At 46.5% G+C, this 25,916-nt stretch overlaps 1 protein-coding gene across 1 annotated transcript; it reads right to left on the reverse strand.

The window, feature by feature from the left end:
• Positions 1-10,013: 10,013 nt before the first annotated feature.
• LOC115480800 (cytochrome c oxidase subunit 7A1, mitochondrial) lies at positions 10,014-25,798 on the reverse strand. Its single transcript, XM_030219710.1, has 4 exons — positions 25,653-25,798; positions 20,727-20,816; positions 10,908-10,992; positions 10,014-10,365 (listed from the first exon to the last, which is right to left on the reverse strand). Exons 1-4 carry the CDS (start codon positions 25,665-25,667, stop codon positions 10,307-10,309), a joined length of 249 nt encoding a protein of 82 aa, XP_030075570.1. The 5' UTR covers positions 25,668-25,798; the 3' UTR covers positions 10,014-10,306.
• Between the last annotated feature and the right edge of the window lie 118 nt (positions 25,799-25,916).

Raw genomic sequence — 25,916 nt, forward strand, 5'->3', positions numbered from 1 at the left:
AAGGGAAGAGTTAAGAAGGGGGAGCGTTAAGAAGGACAGGTCTGGATGGGCCGTGGCCCCTTTAATTTAGTAGGCCTACCCAGTCAGCAACAGTGGCCCAGGCCAAGTAACAGGAGAACTGAAAGTGGTGTTAACATTCACACTGCTAGTGTGCCCACCCGTGTTAACCTCAGGCCACACCAAAATATCATTCTGGCTATGCCCCTGACTGCAAGGGGTTAGAGGTAGAGGGGAGCTGTTCCACTGCAGGAAAGGGAAAAAGAGGTCTTTGTACTGGCGTGGCATTGATTGCAGGCAGTTTGTTTGTGATATATATGTGCAGCATGTCATGTTGCAATGCATGTGGAGGCTTTCACGTCTGATGCACCTGCAGGCTTCCCTATTGCCAGTATGTGTTCAGGATTTCGTGTTGTGCAGTTGCACAGTTATCATGTCAGTTCCTGCGTGAACAGCTCCAGCCCCCTGTGTCGATGCCTGCAATAACCTGGTCTTTTTACTTACAATAAAGAAAAGCAAGTTGGTGAATCCTCTGGCTGCAGTGGCCTTTGTTGTAGCTGTTCCAGCAGCAGAAAAGAACTGTATTACAAACACACAACCCACCACTCACAGCACTTAACAGTGGTAAAAGGGAAAAACACACACATGACAGCATAGATCATAGAGGTGTCAGTCCAAGGGGGACTGTGAATCATGTGGAGAGAGAGAAGATCAAAATATGGCAGATAGAAGTATATCTTTCATCATTTTGGGTTGCACCGCGTGATCAGTGATGTACCTAGCTTGTTCTCCACCCAGGGTGGATTGCCGCTGTGCTCCCCTGGCACGTCACCCCCCAGGCACCTCCCTGAAGTGTGTCACCCCCCCCTCCCCCCCCCCCGAAGTGCATCACCCATGCCTCTCTCCAGCAAAGGGGATGCATGGAGCTGGTACACGGCAGTCGGCTCTGCTGGTCCCCTGCCCGGAACAGGAAGTAAGGTCAGAGGGGGCAGAGGACCGGCAGAGCTGACAGCTGCATGCCTGCCCCGCCCCGCCCCCCACTGCTCCGTTCTTGTTAAGCTATTGGACATGATTAAAAGAATCTTCAAGTTGCCTATCAGTGTTCTTTCTAAGCTATGCGCACACACGGGTCAGAAAGTGAGCACACATGCCTAGCACCTGTGTCCACAAAATGTTTTGCTGGCTTTCTTATTGTGAACATAGGCTAATTACTGCACACATCAAGCTGAGGCTGAAACTTGTGCAGGAAATGTTTTGCCTGCGCACACGGTCCAGCAAAAATTAGAGGAACATTGTTGCCTATACATGGCACATCTTATGAACTATGTCACGATGCAGATGCTGTGGCAAGAAACTGAGACCATAATCTACAGCAGGGGCAGACTGACCATTTGGACAACCAGGCAGTGCCCAAGGGCCAGAAGAGTTGTGGGACCCAGCCCAGTGCCTTCTCCCTATATGACCGACATCTCTCTCACCCCTCCCCCACTGGCATTTTCCCCTGTCTCTGATACCTCCTTCTCCCACATACACGTTTAACTCAAAAGTTCCTTTCTCTGTACAGGGTCCTGGCATAGGCTGTCTGGCTGACCCGGAACCTTTTCTCTGCCACAGCCCACTTGATGTAACTTCCTGCTTCCACAAGGGCAGGCCGCAGCAGAGACAAGATTTGGTCAGTGGCAGACAGCCTGTCCAGGACCCTATGCAGAAAGGAACTTTTGAGGTACGTCTTCCGCCCCCTGGTACAGTCAATGGTAATAAGCCATCTGGATTACTGCAACGCACTATATGCGGGCTGCAAAGAACAGACTATCAAAAAACTCCAAACAGCCCAGAACACTGCCGCCAGACTCATATTTGGAAAAGCTAAATATGAAAGTGCAACACCACTAAGAAAGGAACTGCACTGGCTCCCACTCAAAGAACGCATTGCATTCAAGATATGTACGATTGTACACAAAATTATTCACGCAGACGCCCCGATCTTCATGCTGAACCTAGTGGACCTACCTCCCAGAAACGCCACAAGAACATCCCGCAAATTTCTCAATTTGAACTTCCCCAGCTGTAAAGGACTAAAATACAAGCTGATGCATGCCACTACCTTTTCCTACACGAGCACGCAATTATGGAATGCTCTACCCACAGACCTGAAATCAATTGTCGAAACAAATAACTTTCGCAAATCTCTGAAGACATACTTCTTCAACAAGACCTACAATGAGAACCAACAACTTCACTAATTCACTTTCCCAACCCAACCAGTTAGGAAAATCCACTTCTGCTATCAGCCGCCTAATCACTTCCCCTTTCCTCCCTACTTAATCTCTACACACTACTAACTGTATCTGATATTCTGTAATGACAATATCATAACAAAACTATGTAAGCTACATTGAGCCTGCAAATAGGTGGGATAATGTGGGATACAAATGCAATAAATAAATAAATAAATGCAGAGGGAGAAAGGGGGAGATGTTGACCTCAGGAGGAAGAGAGATGCTGGACCTGGGGAAGGGAGGGAGGAAGGAAGGCACAGATGTTGGATACAGTTGTGGGGGAGGGAGCAGAGATGGTGCACTCGGAGGGATGCAGAAAGAACGAGAGGGAGAGATGCATCGGGGGCGGGGGGCAGGGAGGGGGAGAAAGATGTTGGATCTGGGGCAGGAGGGGGGGAGAGGTGTTGGATCCGGGGGAGATAGAGGGCGAGATGTGGGACCCATGATCCTTATTACCACCCTTGCTCCACAGATCCTATCTTAGGAGTTCACTACTGTCATGGAATGCACAACATTAACCCATTTGGAGATATTTGCCTGCTCCACCCCCACTCCCAATGACACTATACAGAAAATAGAAGACACAATGAGGAACCCTAAAACCATGGCCTACATGAGAGAACAGTTACAATGCTAAAATTGTCAGATCTACAGTACTACAAAGCAGCAGCATTTGCAACCCTAACAGTCAATGGTTCGACACTGAAAGGTTGAACTAGGGACACAGGAAGAAAGGAGTCTGAATGCTGAATTTTGATGTATATGTACCCAAAGGGGACAAATCACTTTTGTTAGGAATGTACTGGCCATTTTGGGCCTTATCTGCTATCATTCACTATGGTTCCCAAACCCATTCTTTTCACTCCACAGCCTGTAGAGTTTTCAAGAGAGATACAGTGAATATGCATGAAATATTTGCATACATTAGAGACCCAATTCATGTCATTCATATTTGTTCTGGCTTTCCTGAAAGTCCAACTAGCTTGTGGCATCAGTAGAACAGGATTTGAGCCCATTACTGACGTACAATGATGTGAACATAGTAACATAGTAGATGACGGCAGAAAAAGACCTGCATGGTCCATCCAGTCTGCCCAAGACAAACTCATATGTGTATACCTTACCTTGAATTGAATTTGTACCTGTCCTTTTCAGGGAACAGACCATATAAGTCTGCCCAGCAGTATTTCCTGCCTCCCAACCACCAGTCCCGCCTCCCATCACCGGCTCTGGTACAGACCGTATAAGTCTGCCCTCCCCTATCCTCGCCTCCCAACCACCACCCCCTCTTCCCCCCAACTGCTCCGCCACCCAATTTCAGCTAAGCTTCTGAGGATCCATTCCTTCTGCACAGGATTCCTCTATGCATATTCCACGCATGTTTGAACTCCGTTACCGTTTTCATCTCCACCACCTCCCGCGGGAGGGCATTCCAAGCGTTCACCACCCTCTCCGTGAAAAAGTACAGCGATTAATAAATCCCAATAAATAAATACCTGTCCTCTCCTGATTTCCTCTGTTCTTGCACATGTATCACACTGAATGGTTTCTGATCCTTAAACACAATGGAATATTAGACAAAGGGAACCTGAGTAAATACATACTACAGTTTTTAAATTATTACTTCATATAAGGAACAAAGTTATCCAACAAAGGAATTGCCCCCTTAGTTACTCAACCAACCAAATGACCACATTTAATTTAATAATTAGATTCAACTGATTGAATACAGCTTGGCTTGATTTCAGCCAGCCTCATTGATCTAAATCTATGTGTCTATGTAAAAATAAACTTGTATAACGCATCCCTTCATATAATACGAGCTATACCAGTTTATTTTTCTAAGGCACGCTAATTGCAAAATTAACACGTTTGTTAAGGCATTATTAGCACACGAAACCTGCAAAAAACCTAAAAAGAAAAAGTCTTTAAAAACAAACATACTAATTTTGCAATTAACACATCTTACTAAAAATAAATTGGTATAGTACGATCATGCATATAGTACATAGGGGGTACGCAGTGTAAAAACGCATACGACGCATTATGGGCCAGATTCTATATATATGGTGCCTAGAAAATCCGCACGGAAAACATTTCCACCTAAGTGTATTCTATAAGCGGAGCCTAGATTTAGGCGCGGTATATAGAATACGCTTAGTCGATATCCTAGTGCCTAAAATTACGAACCTCTATTTACACCAACGAAAACATGATGTAAATCCCAGTGCGTAGATTTAAGCATGGAGGGCCATATTCTATAACAACATGGGTACATGATGTATTGTAAGCCACATTAAGCCTGCAAAGAGGTGGGAAATTGTGGGATACAAGTGCAACAAATAAATAAATAAATAAATACATTGACCCAGAATCTATCTCCCACCTTACCGTCCTCTCTCTATCACCTGTCTCTACCTACCTACCCATCCATTTACTACCCATCCATCCTTCTATTATGTTATACTTAATTTCCTACTTTACATGACAAACTTCTGTTACCTATTACTATGTAAGCCGCATTGAGCCTGCTTTTAGTGGGAAAGTGCGGGATACAAATGTAATAAATAAATAAATAAATAAATACATTTTGAAATGCCCTTGAAACATCCATTTCCCCACCCATAACCACACCCCTTTTTGCCTGCGTGCATTAAAATGTAGGTGCAGTGCGTTACAGAATGTGCTTAGAGTTGTGCACGTAAATTCTAATTATTGCCAATTAGTGCTCATTATTGCTTGTTAAGTGCTGTTAACAACGCTGATTGGCTTGTTAAGCTAATTAAGCTATGAGCGTTGTTACAGAATATGCCTGGATTTCAGCACTGATCTCTAGGAGCGCTATATAGAATCCGGGGGTATGTGTGCAAAAATGTGGTACTCCAAGAAGACAGCAATAACATCTGGGAAGTCAGAAAACATCCCAGAAGAACATCCAAAGAAGTGCTGGTCTCTCTAGCCTCAGCTAAGCTCAGTGTTCATGACTCTACGATAAGAAAGAGCAGTGCGTTTTTTCTAGCAAAAAAGGTGCCAGTACTCAAATGCCAGGCCACCCTTCAGAGGTGGGGTAATCACTGAGGAACCCACCTCACAATAGCCAGGCCCCCTGCAACCAGTCACAGAATCTATGGCAAGGCAGAATTGTTGTGTAGAGCCTGAGCTCTTTCATTAAAACTTGGGGACCATGGGTCAGTTTTAGCAGACAACGGAAAAGGTGCCTGTACTCAGTACCCCCAAGTACCCCCTCAAAAAAAAGCCCTGAGAAAGAGACTGAGCAAAAATGGGATTCATGGGAGAGTAGCAAGGTGGAAACCTCTTCTATCCAAGAGTGACATCAGTGTTCCTCTCACATTAGCAAAATGCACCTGGATGATCCCCAAGCCTTTTGTGATAATTTTCTGTGGACAGACAAGTCAAAAATGGAACTCTTTGGACAACACAGGTCCCATTATGTCTGACGTAAAAGCAAATACAGCATTCCATAGTAAGAACATCATGCCAACAGTCAAACATGGTGGTGGTAGTATGATGGTGTGGGGATGCTTTGCTGTCTCTGGACCTGGAAAAACTTAGGAGCCCTTTTACTAAGCTGCGTAAGCGTCTACGCGCGCCCAACGTGCACCAAAATGGAGTTACTGCCCGGCTACCACGTGGCTTTTGCGGTAATTTCAATTTTGGTGTGCGTCCGACACGCACGTTTGATATATGATTTTTATTTTTGGACGCGTGTATTGGGCATGTGCCAAGTGGCATTTGACGCTCGTAGGTCATTACCACACGGTTACTGTGTGAGACTTTACCGTTAGGTCAATGGCTGGCAGTAAGGTCTCAGTCCCAAAATGGATGCATGTCCATTTACGGCAAAAATCTTAAAAAGGCATTTTTTGCAGGTACGCTGAAAAATGATTCTGCACGCGCCCAAAACACGTGTCTACACTACCGCAGTCCATTTTTCAGCACACCTTAGTAAAAGGACCCCTTATTGAAGGAACCATGAATTCCGCACTGTTCCAGAAAATTCTTAAGGAGCATGCGTGGTCATCTGTCCATGAGTTGATGCTGAAGCATAATTGGGTTGTACAGCAAGACAATGATCTAAAATGCAAAACAAGTCTACATCTGAATGGCTGAGGAGAAAGAAAATTGCCTAGTCAAAATCCTGACTTCAACCCAATAGAGACACTGTGGCAAGACCTGAAATGAGCAGCTCATGCATGAAAACCTATGAATGAATCTGAATTATAGCAATTCTGCAAAGAAGAGTGGGCTAAGATTCCTCAACTGCGATGTGAAAGATTGATATAAAAATATAGGAAGTGTCCGGTTGCAATTATTACTGCTACAGGTAAGTTTAAGGGCTGTTACTTTTTCACATGGGTGATATGGGTGTGGAATGTACATAAGTACGCCATGCTGGGAAAGACCAAAGGTCTATCAAGCCCAGCATCCTGTTTCCAACAGTGGCCAATCCAGGTCACAAATACCTGACAAGATCCCAAAAAAGTACAAAACATTTTATACGGCTTATCCCAGAAATAGTGGATTTCCCCCAAGTCCATTTAATAACGGTCTATGGACTTTTTCTTTAGGAAGCTGTTCAAACCTTTTTAAAACTCTGCTAAGCTAACCGCCTTTACCACATTCTCTGGCAACGAATTCCAGAGTTTAATTACACGTTGAGTGAAGACAAATTTTCTACAATTCATTTTAAATTTACTACATTGTAGCTTCATCGCATGCCCCCTAGTCCTAGTATTTTTGGAAAGCGTAAACAGATGCTTCACATTATTTTATAGACCTCTATCATATCTCCCCTTAGCCGCCTTTTCTCCAAGCTGAAGAGCCCTAGCCGCTTTAGCCTTTCCTCATAGGGCCTGGGCTTCCAGGATGGTGTTTTTGAACAGCATCCATGCCTGATGTAAATTTTTGACCCTCGTAGTTGTTCCTCTAAGTTTTTTTTCACTGTTCTTCTCATTTTATCATAGTCTCCTTTTTTAAAGTTAAACGCTAACATTTTTTTTTTTTGTTACATTTGTACCCTGCACTTTCCCACTCATGGCAGGCTCAATGCAGCTTACATGGGGCAATGGAGGGTTAAGTGACTTGCCCAGAGTCACAAGTTGCTGCCTGTGCCTGAAGTGGGAATCGAACTCAGTTCCTCAGGACCAAAGTCCACCACCCTAACCACTAGGCCACTCCTCCACTCGATATTTGATTTCCTATATATACTTACTTTAAAGCTAATATCAAACCCGATCATATTATGATCACTGTTATCAAGCGGCCCCAGCACCATTACCTCCCGCACCAGATCATGCGCTCCACTAAGGACTAGGTCTAGAATTTTTCCTTCTCTCGTCGGCTCCTGTACCAGCTGCTCCATTAAGCTGTCCTTGATTTCAAGGAATTTTACCTCCCTAGCGTGCCCCGATATTACATTTACCATTGAGCCTGCAATTAGGTGGGAAAATGTGGGATACAAATGTAACAAATAAATAAATACCCAGTCAATATCGGGGTAATTGAAATCACCCATTATTATTGTGTTGCCCAGTTTGTTTGCATCCCTAATTTCCTTTAACATTTCTGCATCCATCTGTTCATCCTGGCCAGGCGGACGGTAGTACACTCCTATCACTATCCTTTTCCCCTTTACACATGGAATTTCAATCCACAGTGATTCCAAGACGTGTTTTGTTTCCTGCAGAATTTTCAATCTATTTGATTCAAGGCTCTCCTTACTATACAATGCTACCCCTCCACCAATTCGATCCACCCTATCACTACGATATCATTTGTACCCCGGTATGACAGTGTTCCACTGGTTATCCTCCTTCCACAAGGTCTCAGTGTTGCCTATTATATCTAATTTTTCATTTAGTGCAATATATTCTATCTCTCCCATTTTCACATATAGACATTTCAAACTGTGTTTGTTGTTCCTATTTACATCATGCTTAGTATTTGACAGTATTAATTTGCAATTTTTTGTCTGATTTTTATTTAAGGACACCTGATCTACTATGGTCTCTTTTGCAACCTCACTATCAGGATACCCTATCTTCCCTGTTTTGGTGATATTTTGAAAGATACCTTATCCCGAACCATGTGCTTTTGAGCGACTGTCGGCCTTCCCCCCCTCCCCCCATTTCTAGTTTAAAAGCTGCTCTATCTCCTTTTTAAATGCTGATGCCAGCATCCTGGTCCCACTCTGGTTAAGGTGGAGCCCATCCTTTCGGAATAGGTTCCCCCTTCCCCCAGAATGTTGCCCAGTTCCGAACAAATCTAAAGCCCTCCTCCCTGCACCATCGTCTCATCCACGCATTGAGACTCCGGAGCTCTGCTTGTCTCTTGGGCCCTGCGCGTGGAATGGGTAGCATTTCAGAAAATGCTACCCTAGAGGATCTGGATTTGAGCTTTCTACCTAAGAGCCTAAATTTGGTTTCCAGAACCTCTCTCCCACATTTTCCTATGTCATTGGTACCCACATGTTCCAAGACAGCCGGCTCCTCCCCAGCACTATCTAAAATCCTATCTAGGTGATGCGTGAGGTCCACCACCTTCGCACCAGGCAAGCAAGTCACCAGGCAATCCTCACGTCCACCAGCCACCCAGCTATCTATATGCCTAATGATCGACTCACCAACTACAACAGCTGTCCTAACCTTTCCCTCCTGGCCAGCACTTGGAGACATATCCTCGGTGCGAGAGGATAGTACATCCTTTGGTGGGCAGGTCCTGGCTACAGGAGTACTTCCTACTTCACCAGGGTGATGCTCTCCTTCTAGGAGACCTCCCTCCTCCAAGGTAGTGCAGGGACTACCAGACTGGAGGTGGGACTTCTCTACAACATCCCTGTAGGTCTCCTCTATGTACCTCTCTGTCTCCCTCAGCTCCACCAAGTCTGCTACTCTAGCCTCAAGAGAACAGACACGTTCTCTGAGAGCTAGGAGCTCTTTGCATCGGGCACACACATATGACATCTCATCAACTGGGAGATAATCATACATGTGACACTCAATGCAAAAGACTGGATAGCACCCCTCTCGCTGCTGGACTGCTGACTCCATCTTAGTGTTTTTGAGTTTTTCAATCATTTAAAACTTGCTATAGTATTAAGGATATTAGCCTAATATAAAAGTGTCTTTTAGTTTATATAGTATATTGTATGATTTATTTAGTGTTTCCTTCTTAGATGGTAATGAAATGTATTTAAAACTCTGTAAGAGCACTCCTTGCTTGTTACCCTAATTACAATAACTGACTATAAATGAAGAGTTCTCCTAGGGGTGGGTGGGAAGACTAAACTACATCCTGCAGTGCCTGCTAGATTCTATCTGTTAATGCTGTGGTACAAAGTTTTTAAAACTAAGTGGAAAAGACTATGGAGATTAGTTGATAAAATTTGCTTTTTATATTTTTATTTTGCCTAACACTAACCTACAATTCCTCCTCTAAACCCCAATCTTTAAGTTCCCAAAGGACAAAGCAAAAAAGCGTTCACTTACCAGATGAATGTCCTCTTCTCTCGGAACTTCTCAGAAAGATGACTTTATCTTTACATAGATGAAGTAATAATTTAAAAACTGTGTTATGTGTTTTACTTAGGTTCCCTTTGTCTAATATTACTTTTTTTTAAGATCAGAAATCATTCAGTGCAACATGTATGCAATAATAAAGGAAATCAGGAGGTTGTTCACATCATTGTAGATAACGTGTAACAAACACCACTATACATTACCATGCTACTGCTTCAATGTTTTATTTTCCAGAAAACATACACATGTATTGAAGCTGAGATCTCTGCAGCTCTGCAACAGTGTGGTCAATTTATTTTTCCATGTCACCTTTAAAATTATTTTCCAGTCCATGTTTTATAGCGCTAGAAGGGGAGTTTGGAAAACCGTTAGAATCTGAAGATATTGATGGATGGATAGAAAGTCCGTTTGAACAGTCTGTTGCAGATAGGATGTTAGGTTGAGTGCATGGACTGCAAATTGGATTTATTTCTGCTTTCTTCATGGCTCCCTTCATTTTCCCTTTCTGGGGAAGGAGGCCCTCACCAGCTGGAAGACAGACAGACAGGTTCCTGCAAAAGGAGCAGACAGACAAACTTACTACCAGACCAGCAAGAGAAGATTAGATGCAGCTCCTGGCTTTTGTTTTCTGCACTGCTTCCGAAGAGGTTGATGGGGGGGGGGGGGGGGGGGGGCAAGTTTAAAAATCTGGACTGTCAACTGTTTATTTTGGTCTGCAGCCTGGCAGATACCTTTGGAGGGAGAACAAGGGAAGTGACACAAAAGTAAACAGAACTGTAGTAAAATACTATATGAGCCCTTCTGTTTCTTTTTTTCCTTAAAGGGAGGGGTTTAGGTTGAGGGGTATTTCAAAAGTTAAATAAAAACTGAAATCAAACATTCACATCCAAAGATGTTATACTGTGATGCGATGACTGAGTGAGATGTGTCTGTGAATGGCAGCAGTCATGCATCCCGTAGGAGCCGACTCTGTGGGTGCTGTGGGTGCTTGAGCACCCCCAATATTGAGAAAATTCCTTGAATGTGTCCAGGAAGGGGTTATTTCCACTGGGCTTAGCACCCCCAATAATTTTGAAAAGTTGGCTCCTCCTACCTGCGAGGCTGATGGCCATGGTGATCCGGTAAAGAAGGGCATCAGTAGCCCCCCCTTTCAGGTGCACTGGTAGGCCGTTGTCTTCCTGCAGCAAGATTAAAACCAGACTAGTTAGAGCAGCACAGGCTAGGGATACCCCTTCTGCAGTGACAATGCGGGTACTGCAGAGTGTCTGTGGATGCTAGGTGAAAGGCTGTGTTCTTATTATTTGGATTTAGATTTTGCTCACACCTTTCTCAGTAGTAGCTCAAGGTGAGTTACAGTCAGGTAAACTGGATATTTCTCTGTCCCAGGAAGGCTCACAGTCTAAGTTTGTACCTGTCCAGAATACACTGATGATGTCAGAGAAGATGATGGAAGTTGGTTTTGGGTTCTGTCATCGGGCAGGGAAAAAGGTTTTACCTATAAATCTTCTGAGATACACCATGGCCCACTCTGGGTCTTATCATTAACTCAGTTTTTGGTTTAAGGGGAGAGGGAGAAGAATGAGATTGAAAGCTCTGGGCAGGCGTGAGGGGCCCTTGGTAATAATACTCTGAGTTCAGGGCCGGTCTTAGCAAGTGCGGGGCCCTATGCAGACCAATCTGATGGGGCCCCATCCTAGCCCCACCCCCACCATAGTTCCAGGGCCGGCCACCCCTCCCTCCGAACTCCAGGGCGGCCACCCCTCCCTCCGAGCTCCCGGGCCATCCCCAGGGCTCCCCAGCTCCTTCCCAGCTCCAAGACCTCCTGGTCTCCCTCCCAGCTTCAAGGCCGGTCTCTCTCTCTAAGGCCGGTCTTTCTCTCTCTCCCTCCCTCCCACCCACCCACCCACCAGCTCCAAGGGCCCCCTCCCTCCCCGCTCCATGGCCTGTCTCTCTCTTTCCCTCCCACCCACCAGCTCCAAGGCCCCCCACCCAGCTCCCACCCAGCTCCAAGGCCCCCCTCCTGTAATACATGGGATTGAAGGTCAGCTGGGGATGGAATGAGTGGAATGTTTTGGCTGTAATTATGTGTTGATATTCTCTGTTATGGGAAACAGGCTAGTTGTTTAAGGGATGCCAGCACGTATAGGAAAGGCACCTTCAACCTGTGCAGGTCTGGGAGAGTTATTCTCTGTAATGGGAAACAGGCTGGTTGTTTAAGGGATGCCAGCACCTCTGGGAAAGGCACCTTCAGCTTGTGCAGGTCTGGGAAAGGCACCTCTGTTTCACACTATAAAAGAGGTGGAGAGCACCGGACTTGCTTTAGAAGTTGCCTGAACGTAAGGGACGCCTTGTTCAGTGATGTCCCTGTAATCTCTGAGGAAGAGCTAGTGCTTCCCTGGTGGTCTTCCCAGATGCTGACTGAATTGCAGGTGCTGTAAGTATCTTGGTGTATGTGTTCACATATGTATCACCAATAAAAGCGATATACCGCATATTGTGTCTGGTGGCTTTTGTGTTGTCATAAGCACAGCGCCCCCTAGTGTTACACCTCCCTCTGAATGTTAAAGTTACCTCGTCGTCGACATCGGGTTACAGCGGCCGGCAGGTAGCAGCAGCAGTGAAAAGCGTGCAAGATGCTGGGCGGCGCTTCGGGAGCCTTCCTTTCACTCGTTCAGCTCTGGCCCCGCCCTCGTTTTGAGGACGGGACCAGAGCTGAGCGAGGGAAAGGAAGACTCCCAAAGGGCCGCCCAGCATCTCGCACGTTTTTCACTGCTGCTGCTGCTACCTGCCGGCCACTGTAACCCGACGTCGATGACGAGGTAACTTTTAACATTCAGAGGGCGGGGGGACTGGAACATGGGCAGTCGGGGCGGGGTGACTTCAGGCGCGCCGCGCGGGGCCCCCTTGAACGTGAGGTCCTATGTGGTCACCTCGGTTGCCTCGCCCTAAGACCGGCCTTGTCTGAGTCATGGGGGTCCTGAGCTCCATGAATACATTTTATAGACTAAGGGGCCTTGGGAGGCACCTAACTCACCTCTCTCCCACATCCACACAGGATCCATTTTACTAAAATTAATCTCAGGCAGAAGTATGTCTGACAGTGCTTTAACTACCCTCAGTCTCAGGGGCTGGTTTTGAAGGTCAGGGCACAAAGTACAGCAAATAGATAAACCAGTTTGAAATGTTTCTCTACATACCCTATACCTCCTCTCTTAGGGTTTTTTTTTTTCACTAAAGCTTAGCTCGAGTTATCTGCAGCCGGGCCCATTTTATTCCTTTGGGCCCTGCTGCGGATAACTTGAGTTAACATTTAGTAAATGACCCCCTTATTCTCTTGTCTCCAGTGTACATGGAGAACAGTTGATCGTGCTCCTTTATTTATTTTTGGAGCATGGCTGCTTGGGGTTTTTGTCTCCTTCAGAACCAGGGGCTGGGATCTGATACCATGAATTCCTCCCCCCCCCCCCCCCCAGCCCTCCCAGCTCACTCAGCCCATCCACTGCAGTGAGAATCCTGCTTCAGGGGCCAGTGTTCTCTTTCTGGGACACTGCAATTATGAGCCTTCAATTCAGCCACCGAGGGGGTAATTCTAGTCAGTAATGTGCCAACATTTACGCTCCAGTTACATATGTAACTATTCGAATACTAGCATATACACATGGATATGCCAGATATGCACCTATGCAATTAACAGCACTGAAATTCAAATAACAGACACATAATACATGCAAGCATAATACTAATGAAATATCTAATAAGCACACAATTAGAACATTCAAATAACCTAAGCCTAGTGGTTAGTGCAGCAGACTGATCTTGGGGAACTGGGTTTGATTCCCACTGCAGCTCCTTGCAAGTCACTTAGGGGAATAGAGCGGACAGATGTGAAGCGTTTGTTTACACTTTCAAACAACAACAAAACCAGGGGACACAAGATGAAGCTAGAATATGGTGGATTTAAAACAAATAGGAGAAAGTTTTTCTTTACTCAGCGTGTAGTTGGACTGTGGAACTCGTTGCCGGAAAATTTAGTGACAGCAGCTGGCCTTACGGAATTTAAAGGGGGTTTGGACAGACTCCTGAGGGAAAAGTTCACTGAACATTATTAAGAATTAAGTTGTTTTTTTTTGGTGGTGGTGGGGGGGGGGGGGGGGGGTTGCCAGGTTCTTGAAGCCTGGATTGGCTGCTGTCACAGACAGGATGCTGGGCTTGATGGACTCTTGGTCTTTTCCCAGTAATGGCGGTGCTTATGTACTTATGTGCTAAGGTGCGCTGAAAAATGGCCTGTTGTAGGCGCATGTATTGGATGCGCGCAGGTCCATTTTTCAGCGTGCCTGCAAAAAAGGTCTTTTTTTTGGTCGAAAATGGACGAGCAGCAAAATAAAAATTGGCGCGTGTCCATTTCGGGCCTGAGACCTTACTGCCATCCATTGGCTTAGCAGTAAGTTCTCATGTGTTAACCGGGCAGTAATCGTTTGCACGCATACACTGCTGATTACCGCCCAATTAGCGCCACATACGTGCAGGATGTCAGACTCACAGAAACAGAAGCCTGCGTGGCCGCATTGCTGATCTGCAAGGGCAGGCTTCTACATGGAATGTTGCTAGTGGAGGAGTAGCCTAGTGGTTAGTGCAGCGGACTTTGATCCTGGGGAACTGAGTTCGATTCCCACTGCAGCTCCTTATGACTCTAGGCAAGTCACTTACCCTCTATTGCCCCTGGTACAAGATAAGTACCTGAATATATGTAAACCACTTTGAATGTAGTTGCAAAAACCTCAGAAAGGCGGTATATCAAGACCCAGTTCCCTTCCCCTGTTTGAGATTCTGCACGGAATGTTGCTACTCTTGGAGATTCTACATGGAATGTTGCTAGTGGAGGAGTAGCCTAGTGGTTAGTGCAGCGGACTTTGATCCTGGGGAACTGGGTTCAATTCCCACTGCAGCTCCTTGTGACTCTAGGCAAGTCACTTACCCTCTATTGCCCCTGGTACAAGATAAGTACCTGAATATATGTAAACCGCTTTGAATGTAGTTGCAAAAACCTCAGAAAGGCGGTATATCAAGTCCCATTTCCCTTTCCCCTCCCCTTTCTACAATACAGCTTACCATATACATAGCTCAGGGGCCAAATGCAGATATATAGATGTGGAAAGATACGTGGTACAGAATCAGTTGGGATAAATAAATTGGTGGCTAAACTACTACTACTACTACTTAACATTTCTAGAGCGCTACTAGGGTTACGCAGCGCTGTACAATTTAACAAAGAGAGACAGTCCCTGCTCAAAGAGCTTACAATCTAATAGACAAGTGAACGGTCAGTCAGATAGGGGCAGTCAAATTGGGGCAGTCTGGATTCACTGAACGGTAAGGGTTAGGTGCCGAACGCAGGGGCGTAGCCAGACTTCAGGAGGAGGGGGGGTCCAGAGCCCGAGGTGAGGCGGCACATTTTACTACTACTACTACTACTTAGCATTTCTATAGCGCTGCCAGGGTTACGCAGCGCTGTACAAGTTTAAACATGGGGAAGGACAGTCCCTGCTCAAGACAGCTTACAATCTAAAGGTAACAAACTATGTAGTAAGTGTAGGTATCATGAATGGGGAAGGTGGTTAGGCGCCAAAAGCAAGGGAGAAGAGATGGGCTCTCTTCTCCCTCCCCCCAGTGCCACTGACCCCCCTGCCATTTTTGACCCCCCCCTCCGCCGCCACCACCACCACCACCAACAACTTTGACCCCCCCCTGCGGACGACCCTCTCGATCCCCCCTCTCCCACTGCCAAGCCTCCCCTGCCGTCGGCTACCTTTGCTGGCGGGGGACCCCAACCCCCGCCAGCCGAGGTCCTCTTCTGGCGCAAGGCTTCGTTCTGCTTCTGTGAGTCTGACGTCCTGCATGTTGTACGTGTAGGACGTCAGACTCACAGAAACAGAACGAAGCCTTGCACCGGAAGAAGAGGACCTTGGCTGGTGGGGGTTCGGGTCCCCCACCAGCAAAGGTAGCCGATGGAGACAGCAGCGGCGGGGGAAGGTTGGCGGCTGGAGAGGGGGTCGAGAGGGTCGTCGGCAGGGGGGTCCAGGGCCAAATCTATGGGGGCCCAAGCCCCTTTGGCCGCACGTAGCTACGCCACTGGGCTAAACTAAAGGCAAGTTCTTTGTATAGTTATTCAACATATAAGGAACTGGTCTAAGTTACAGTGTGTGAGGCACGTTAGTCCAGGTGCAGAAGGGGTGTATAGTCAGTCACCCTATGTATTAAAGGCTTGGGAGAAGATCTCTGTTATTTGCTGTTAAATATGTATATTTTTGACCCTGTTTCATGGTAGTTCTATTATTAGGTTTCAATTTGCTGTATTTGCTGTACTTATGTATATACTTGATTAAATTTAGGATGTGGAAATACACAATCGCTAGATATGAAACATCAGTTATTTCCACGTGATGAAAATGTAACTGAATACACTATTTATAGACTACTGTGTCTATCGAAGGAAAAAAGGCCTCACACAGCTCCTAGATTATCACAATCTACTGGAGCTTAAACGGATCTTAAATAATCCTCTGTTCATCACTGACCAAAAAAAACTTCGATCTTAATATAAAGTCACTCGTTGCTGTAATAACGTTGGTTGCTACAAAACTTTCATTTAAATGCTACTGCATCGAATGTTTCAACAATTTTATCTGCATGGAACATGGAACATGCACTTGCAACTTCTTCTGCTGGAGCTAGTTCCTTCTCCCCTTTTTTCCTTCGATAGACACAGGTACATTTTCATCACATGGAAGTAACTGTTGTTTCTTATGCAGTGCATTTTTCTAACAAAAAAGGTGCCGGTACTCAAATGCTAGGCCACCCTTCAGGGGTGGGATATTCACCGAGGGACCCACCCCACAATAGCCAGACCCCTGCAACCAGTCACAGAATCTATGACAAGGCAGAATTGGTGTGTAGAGCCTGAGCTCTTTCATTAAAATTTGGGATCCATGGGTCAATTTTAGCAGACAGTGGAAAAGGTGCCGGTACTCAGTACCCCCAAGTACCCCCTCAACAAAAGCCCTGCTAAAGAGTGACAAGATTCCATGCAGAGTTTCAGAGTAGCAACATTCCATATGGAACCCCAAAGAATAGCAAGATTCCATGAAGAATCTCAAAGAGTAGCAACATTCCATATAGATCCCCAAAGAATAGCAAGATTCTGGAATGCTAAAGAACAGTATGTTTTTTTCTAGCGAAAAAGGTGCTAGTACTTAAATGCCAGGCCACCCTTCAGGGGTGGGATAATCACTGAGGGACCCACCCCACAATAGCCAGAGCCCTGCAACCAGTCACAGAATCTATGACAAGGCAGAATTGGTGTGTAGAGCCTGAGCTCTTTCGTTAAAGCTTGGGGTCCATGGGTCAATTTTAGCAGACAATGCAAAAGGTGCTGGTACTCAGTACCCCCAAGTACCCCCTCAAAAAAAGCCCTGTTCTTATGTATATACTTGTACATTTTACTATTGTTATGCTGTTAACAAAATTTGTAAGTTTGATGTTAAACTGTACCTGCAGTACAACACCTTTGTTAATAAATCCAAATTGACATGCTTAACTTATAGAATACCTTAAGTTATGTGCATATCAGTGGCACTTAGGTGCATATGTGTATGAAAATAAATGTGTAATAACAAAAGGGAGACACTGAGGGGCATAATCGAATGGGGTCGGCCATCTATATGGGCGGCCATCTTCAAGGCCGGCCCCGTAAAGCGGTGTCCCGACCGTATTATCGAAACAAGATGGCCGGCCATCTTTCGTTTCGATAATACGGTCAGTGCCGGCCAAATCTCAACATTTGGGCTGGCTTTAGAGATGGCCGACATTGGTTTTCAGCGATAATGGAAACTAATGTCGGCCATCTCAAACCCGGCCAAATCCAAGGCATTTGGTCATGGGAGAAGCCATCATTTGTAGTGCACTGGTCCCCCCCACATGCCAGGAAACCAACCGGGCACCCTAGGGGGCACTGCAGTGGACTTCAAAAATTGCTCTCTGGTGCATACCTCCCTTACCTTGTGTGCTGAGCCCCCCAAATCCCCCCCCAAAACCCACTCCCCACAACAGTATACCACTACCATAGCCCTTAGGGATGAAGGGGGGCACCTACATGTGGGTACAGTGGGTTTGGGGGAGGGTTGGAGGGCTCCCATTTACCACCACAAGTGTAACAGGTAGGGGGGGATGGGCCTGGGTCCACCTGCCTGAAGTGCACTGCACCCACTAAAAACTGCTCCAGGGACCTGCATACTGCTGTCATGGAGCTGGGTATGACATTTGAGGCTGGCAAAAATATGTTTTTTAAATTTTTGGGGGGTGGGAGGGGGTTGGTGACCACTGGGGGAGTAAGGGGAGGTGATCTCCGATTCCCTCCGGTGGTCATCTGGTCAATTGGGGCACTTTTTTGAGGCTTGGTCCTAAAAATAAATGGACCAAGTGAAGCCGGCCACATGCTCGTCAGAGCTGGCCTTCTTTTTTCCATTATCGGCCGAAGCCAGCCATCTCGTAACCATGCCCCCGTCCCGCCTTCCATACCCTGCCGAAACGCCCTCTTTAACTTTGGCCGGCTCTGTGACGGAAAGCAGTTGGAGCTGGCCAAAATCGGCTTTCGATTATACCGATTTGGCCGGGTTTAGGAGATGGCCGGCCATCTCTCGATTTGTGTCGGAAGATGGCCGGCCATCGCCTTCGAAAATAAGCAGGACTGCGGCAGAAGTGACATATAACAGTTAATAAGGACCAAGTCCTGATGCAGTGGTGGCAAAACATGGCTCATGTTTTTAGGTACTGGAAACATAACATATTCTATAAAAACGCTGGGTCATAGGAGCCAACTTTTCAAAATGATTGGGGGTGCTAAGCCCAATGGAAATAACCCCTTCCTGGACACAGACAAGGAATTTTCTCAATGTTGGGGGTGCTCAAACACTCACAGCACCCACAGAGCCGGCTTCTAAGTGCTGGGTTACATAAGTACATGCCTAATTTTTACACTAGTATAGTAGGTGCCTACTTAATGAGTGTGATTTTCTCCCCATCCCAAGGAATTGTGAGCATTGAGCCATCCAACAACAACCCCAGGCCTGGAAGACCTGAGCTAGAAATCAAAACCAGGTGTTTCCAAAATGATCTTGCCCTCCTTTTTGAAACCCCCCAATAGGTGTTTGAAGACAGATTACTGTGACACGTGCATCTAAATCTACATGTAAGGACATAAGAGTTGTCGTATTGGGTCAGACCAAGGGTCTACCTAGCTCAGTATCCTGAGGCCAGTCCAGGTCACAAGTAGCTGGCAGAGTCCCAACATTTCTCCAGGAATTTGTCCAAATCTTTATGAAATCCAGCTACATTAACTGGTTTTACCACATGCTCCAGCAATGAGTTGCACTCTTAACCACATGTTGCGTGAAAAAAAAAAAAATTCTATTTGTTTTAAATGTGCCACTGTCAGGCTTATTTTCGAAAGTGATCGCTGAGCATCTTCCGACATAAATCGGGAGATGACTGGCGATCTCTCAAAAGCGGCGAAATCCGTATAATCGAAAGCTGCTTTTTTGACACCATCGCTGCTTTCCCGTCACCAAGCCGGCGAAAGTTCAAGGGGGCGTGTCAGCGGCATAGCGAAGGCGGGACATGGGCGGGCATGGGCATGGCTACCAGATGGCCGGCTTTCGCAGATAATGGAAAAAAAGCGGCATTAATCAGTATTTCACCAGGTTTACTTGGTCCTTTTATTTTCACGACCAAGCCTCAAAAAGGTGCCCCAACTCACCAGATGACCACTGGAGGGAATGAGGGATGACCTCCTTGTACTCCCCCAGTGGTCACCAACCCCCTCCCACACTAAAAAAATAAAAACCTTTTTTGCCAGCCTGTATGCCAGCCTCAAATGTCATACCCAGCACCCTGACAGCAGTATGCAAGTCCCTGGAACAGTTTTTGTTGGTTGCAGTGGACTTCAGGCAGGCGGACCCAGGCCCATCCCCCCCCCTACCTGTTACACTTGTGGTGGTAAATGTTAAGTCCTCCAAAACCCCCAAAACCCACTGTACCCACATGTAGGTGCCCCCCTTCACCCATAAGGACTATGGTAGTGGTGTAGAGTTGTGGGGAGTGGATTTGGGGGGCTCAGCACTCAAGGTAAGGGTGTATGCACCTGGGAGGTATTTGTATATTTGTTTTAAATTTTTAGAAGTGCCCCTTAGGGTGCCCGGGTGGTGTCCTGGCATGTCAGGGGGACCAGTGCACTACAAATGCTGGCTCCTCCTATGACCAAATGCCTTGGATTTCGCCGGGTTTGAGATGGCCGGCAGTTTTTTCCATTATCGCTGAAAAACAAAACTGGCGATCTCAAACCCGGCGAACTCTTGCATTTGGCCGGGCCAAACCGTATTATCGAAAGAAAAGATGGCCGGCCATCTTTTTCGATAATACGGTTATGGCCAGCTGTTGCGTCACCGCCAAAATAGATCGCCGGCGCCATTCAATTATGCCCCTCTGTGTAACTTCATGGAGTGGCCTCTAGTCTTTGTACTTTGATACAGTAAACAATCGATTTACATTTACCTGTTTCACTCCATTCAGGGCTTTATAGACCTCTATCATATCTCTCCTCAGCTGTCTTTCCTCCAAGCAGAAGGGCCATAACCTCTTTAACTCTTCCTCATGGGAGTCCATCCATCCCCTTAATCACCTTGGTCACCCTTCTTTGCATCTTTTACAGTTCTACTACATCTTTTTTGAGATGTGATGACCAGAAATGCACACAATACAATGTACAATTGTGTGTGTGTTTCATAGTTAACAGGAGAAATGCCTCTGGGCTGAGGGCCCCCTTCCCTTTGCCCCAAAGCCACAGCTAGAAGAACCCCACCTGGAAGAGTTTTTGCTTCTCAAGGACCCTGTTCTTGATCCAGTTCCTGTTTGATGTTGAAAACCCTCGCACTAGTCCAGAGCATAGTACCTGTGAAAATACACAGAAACCCAAGAACACAGTGCATTACAAACCTCAGACAGGGAGGGGCAGGGCCAGGGTATGCCCTAGTGCCTTGGTATTCACTTCTGGTCCTCAAGGAACAACCACAGGTCAGGTTTTCAGGATATTCCTAATGAATATTCATCAGAAAGATTTCCATGCCTTGGGGGGTGGGGGAGGGGGAATTTGGGGATGCTTGTTGAGCTGTTGATTATTGGCTATACATACTCAGATATTTCAGTTCATTTCTTTGCAATGTATTTGCCATATATTTGCAATAAAGATTTGAAAACTTAAAAAAAAAAAAGATTTTCATGCCTATTACCTCCATTTTATGCAAATCTGCTTCCAAAGAGGCAGAAGAGGGGGGTGGAAGGGGGCAATTTGAAAAACCTGAACTGTCAACTGTTTTTGTTTTCTGATCTGGAGATAGAAAAAAATGACACACTGGGAGCGAGTGGAAGTGAACACCACTGCCCTAAGGAGAGTGAAACACACTGGGTTCTCAATCCAGGCCTTGAACACACCTAACCAGTCAGGTTTTCAGGATATCGACAATAAACATGCATGAAATCAATTTGCAAGCACTACCTCCACTGTATGCAAATCTATCTCATGCATATTCATTATGGATCCCCTGAAAACCTAGCAGGCTAGGTGTGTCCCTAGGACTGGGTTGAGAAACCCTGCACTACCTCTATTGTATGCAAATCTCTCTCATGCGTATTCATTGAGTATCCTGAATACCTGACTTGAAGATAACTGGCTATGTCGACATCCAGACATAGCCGCTTATCTTTAAACCGGCCAAAGATATACCAGGGTTTGACGCGACCAAATATGACCACCAAACCTGGTTTAAAAATTGGCGGATAGCTGGCTATATCGCATGATATTATATCACCTGCTATTAAGCGCGGATATTCGGTGGAGGAAAGCCAGTTATCCCCCACTGAATGTTGGCAAACAACTGGTTAAGCCATATTTAACCGGTCAGCATCCGTTCTGACCAATTAGTGCTAAATATTGGGCGGCATGTTTCCAAATGTGATACCCAGAGCAAAGTACACCCACCATCTCCAGCCCTCCCTCCCCTCCGTGAACAGCCTCTACACTCCTCTCATGGAAGAGCAGTAGTGGCCAGTGACCACAGAATGTCTAAGCTCCTTCTCTCAGGACAGCAATGACTACTGGACATCTGGCAGAAGAACACTGGCCACCGGATAACTGCTGCCCACCCCTCCCCTGGGAAACCCACAATCACAGGACTCCTCCGTCTCTCTCCTCCAGGAAAGTAATAACTTCAGCCCCCTCTGTGGGAACTGTAGTGGCTGCAGTCTTAGGGGTGTAGTTATCAACATGGGCAACCATTACAAAGTGTTATTTTACCGTTAACACCAGCTATTAGCGACCAGGTCTCATTGCATAAAATGGATGTGCTGTCAGAGCAGGGAACGATCAGACCTTTGGCTTTTGCAGAGATTTGTGAAGAGTTTAATCTGGAGCATAGGGATGTATTTGCCTACACAACTGTGTCACTATATTAGATCACTACCAAGAGACTCTTTAACTTCAGACAGTTATAATACAATGTTGGGACTGGATGCTCAGCTGCGCATACCATTGAAATATTTTCATGCACACCAGAGCCGGTCTTAGGGCGAGGCGACCGAGGCAACCGCATAGGGCCTCGCGCTCAAGGGGGCCCCGTGCAGCGCGCCTGAACTCGCCCTGCCCCGACCGCCCGAGCTCCAGTATCCCTCCCTCTGAATTTTAAAAGTTTACCTAGTCGACGTCGGGTTGCAGTGGCCGGCAGGTAGCAGCAACAGTGAAAAGCGTGCGAGCTGCTCGGCGCTTCAGGAGCCTTCCTTTCCCTCTCTCAGCTCTGGTCCCACCCTCGACATGCGAGCTGCTTGGCGCTTCGGGAGCCTTCCTTTCCCTCTCTCAGCTCTGGTCCAGCCCTCGAGGGCGGGACCAGAGCTGAAAGAGGGAAAGGAAGGCTCCCGAAGTGCCAAGCAGCTCGCATGCTTTTCACTGTTGCTGCTACCTGCTGGCCACTGTAACCCGACGTTGACGAGGTAAACTTTTAAAATTCGGGGGGGGGGGGGGCAGGCCTTGGAGCTGGGTGGGAGGCAGGGGGGCCTTGAAGCTGGGTGGGAAGTAGGGAGGCCTTGGAGCTGGCAGGGAGGGAGGCCTTGGAGCTGGCAGGGAGGGAGGGAGGCCTTGGAGCTGGGAAGGAGGCCTTGGAGCTGGGAGGGAGGGAGGGAGGGTGGGGAGAGCCCTGGAGCTGGGGGGTCCTGGGGGGAGGGGGCCTTGGAGCTTGGAGGGGATGGCCCGGGAGCTTGGAGGGAGGGGTGGCCACCCTGGAGCTCAGAGGGAGGGGTGGCTGGCCCTGGAGCTAGGGTGGGGGTGGGGCTAGGATGGGGCCCCACCAAATTGGTCTGCATAGGGCCCTGCACTTGCTAAGACCGGCCCTGATGCACACCTTAAAGACTCTATTAAACCCTATGATTTCTTGGCAGTGACTCAGAAGTGAAGTGTGGAGCTGAGAACTCGCCTCCTGCCGGAGCGGGTGGAAGCTAGTTTGATGGCAGTATACAGCCTGATGGAAAATGCAACCTGGTGGGAGTTGCAGTTTAAATTTATATTAAGACTCCATATTTCTCCTCACAGAGCTTTCCGCACTACACTTCGAGACACTGACACCTGCCCCAAGTGTGCTCATTTGGGTCATATGTTTTAGTCGTGCCCGCGGGTGAAAGTTTTTTTAGAGGGACCTGTCTTTGGTGTGCCCGGTGGAGCCCTACCCCCAGCCAGTTATTTCATGGTTTTTCAATTCAGGGACGAGCCCCAGCGAGAATGAGGGCCTTCTTACAACGGGCTATACTCATGGGGAAAAAAACAATTTTGCAATTGCGGTTAAGCCCAGAAGGCCCGATTATTGCGCACTGGCGCTCGTAGATGATACACATGTGCTCCCTGGAAAAGCGGGGTGTACCAGATCTGTCCTCTAAACGAGGAGATTTGTTTTGTACAACATGGGCCCCTTTCTGGGATTCGCTCATTCCAACAGCCAGTAGCAGAATATTGAATTCCTGAAGGGAAAGGTGGGGGGAAGGGTTGGGGAGGGTGGTAAGGATAAGAGGTTTAAGAGGGGGAAAATTGGAAAACGTTTGGTTCTGACACTAAGTTGATATGCTGTAAGATTGATCCTGTCTATTCAATAATGGTTCTGTTAAGAATGGAAATCAGCTTAATTGTACTTTATTTATAAACATGATTGAAAAAAAATGGGACCTGTGGTAAAATAGCACAAGTTAGTGGTAAAATAATACACCTTAATGATAGCCCACGTTAATAACTTCCCTCCTTAGTGTGAAGAGTTTCAGTATCTCGTAACCAGAGCTGATATTGTGATGTCATAATGCCTCATTCTACCAGTGCCTAAGAGCCAGCCTCATCAGTGATGTCATAATGACTTGATTGTCCTATACTTGGCTCATTTTTATTACATAAAGTAGTGATTTCAATTTCTACAGAGATTTATTTTTTCTTTAATTAAGGGAAGGGTGTTATCTATGTGGGCTACTATTAAGATGTGTCCCCTTGTCTAAACTTGTACAGCGCTGCGTAACCCTGGCAGCGCTATAGAAATGCTAAGAAGTAGTAGTAGTAGTAGTTATTTCACTATTAACCCTAGTTATTATTAACTAGGTCTCATTGCATAAGAGCCACCCTCATTAGTGATGTCACAATGGTTGATTGCAGATGTCACAATGGTTGATTGTCCTGTACTTGGCTCACTTTTATTACATATAACAGTGATTCAATTTCTAGAAAGATTACATTTTTCTTTAATTAAGGGGGGAAGTTATTAACATTGGCTACCATTAAAATTCAGATGTGGGACCTGTGGTAAAATCACACAAGGTAGTGGTAAAATAACGTGTCTTAATGGCAGCCCACGTTGATAACTATATCCCTTAATGTTATTAAAAGGAATGATATTCAACATGATTTAACTGGCCAGAAACGGCTTCTGGCTGGTTAAAATCACCTGTTTGAGGCTAAACAGTTATTTTCAGCGTCACTTAACCATTTGTGCCGCACTCAAAACTGGTATTTGGGGGGAGTTCTGGGGGTGGAGTCAGCACTTAACCGGCCAGCTTGACTGCATAAATAGGACAGCATAAAAGTCAGTCCTATCTTTATTTGGTAACATATAGCTGGGTAAATGCTGAATATTGTACTTAACTGGCTACCTGTTAGCCGGCTCTGTAAACCCGGAAATTCAATACTGGTGCCCAGACATAGCCTGGCATTGAATTTCCAGGTTTAGCACCAGCGACGGTCAGCAAAACATTGATTGCCACTGGCTGAATATCAATTCCATGACTATTTTGCTATTTTCCCTTAAAAAAAATCAATTTATGAACTACTTTGGCAACAAAATGTTGCCATGCCAAAACAGTAATCTGAATCTGAATCTAACTGTAGCACAGACCCGTTGCCTCTGACCCCCCCCCCCCCAAAGAGAGCGCTAACTTTGCTGGAATGCTCCCAGTGGAATAATCCTTTCTACAAATCAAACTTCCCCTCTTTAAAAAAGTGAAACCCTGCCCTGACATTCTGCTTTTGAAAGTTTATAAATCAACAGCTGTGTCTCTGGGACAGAAATAACTGTGCACTGGCCTGAGTCTGAGACATGAACATCTGCAGCAAGTGTTCTGTGAGTCCAGAGAAGCTGAGTGACAGTTGACAGTGCTGGGTGACAGTAGCAGGGTCGGTGGTCAAACCCTGCCCTGACATAGAATCCTCCATTACCAGTAGGCTGGACATGTCCTCAGCCCTCTTCTCATCGATTTGATGTCTGGCCTCTGTCTTTCTCTTTGTCTCTGGCCTTGCTGGAGCCCTTGGCCAGCACCCTACAAGGACACACACATGAGATCGCTCAGCTGTTCTGCCCCTGCAGCCAAAAGTAAGGGCAGCAGCACGGTCCAAGCCTCAGACAGCTTCGCGGAATGAGTCTGGGGTCCAGCGATAGACACCTCCATTTGTCATGGTACAAGACACTTGGCACAAAAACAC

The sequence above is a fragment of the Microcaecilia unicolor genome, chromosome 11 (genome assembly GCF_901765095.1).
Source record: "Microcaecilia unicolor chromosome 11, aMicUni1.1, whole genome shotgun sequence".
In the NCBI taxonomy this organism is placed as follows: Eukaryota; Metazoa; Chordata; class Amphibia; order Gymnophiona; family Siphonopidae; genus Microcaecilia; species Microcaecilia unicolor.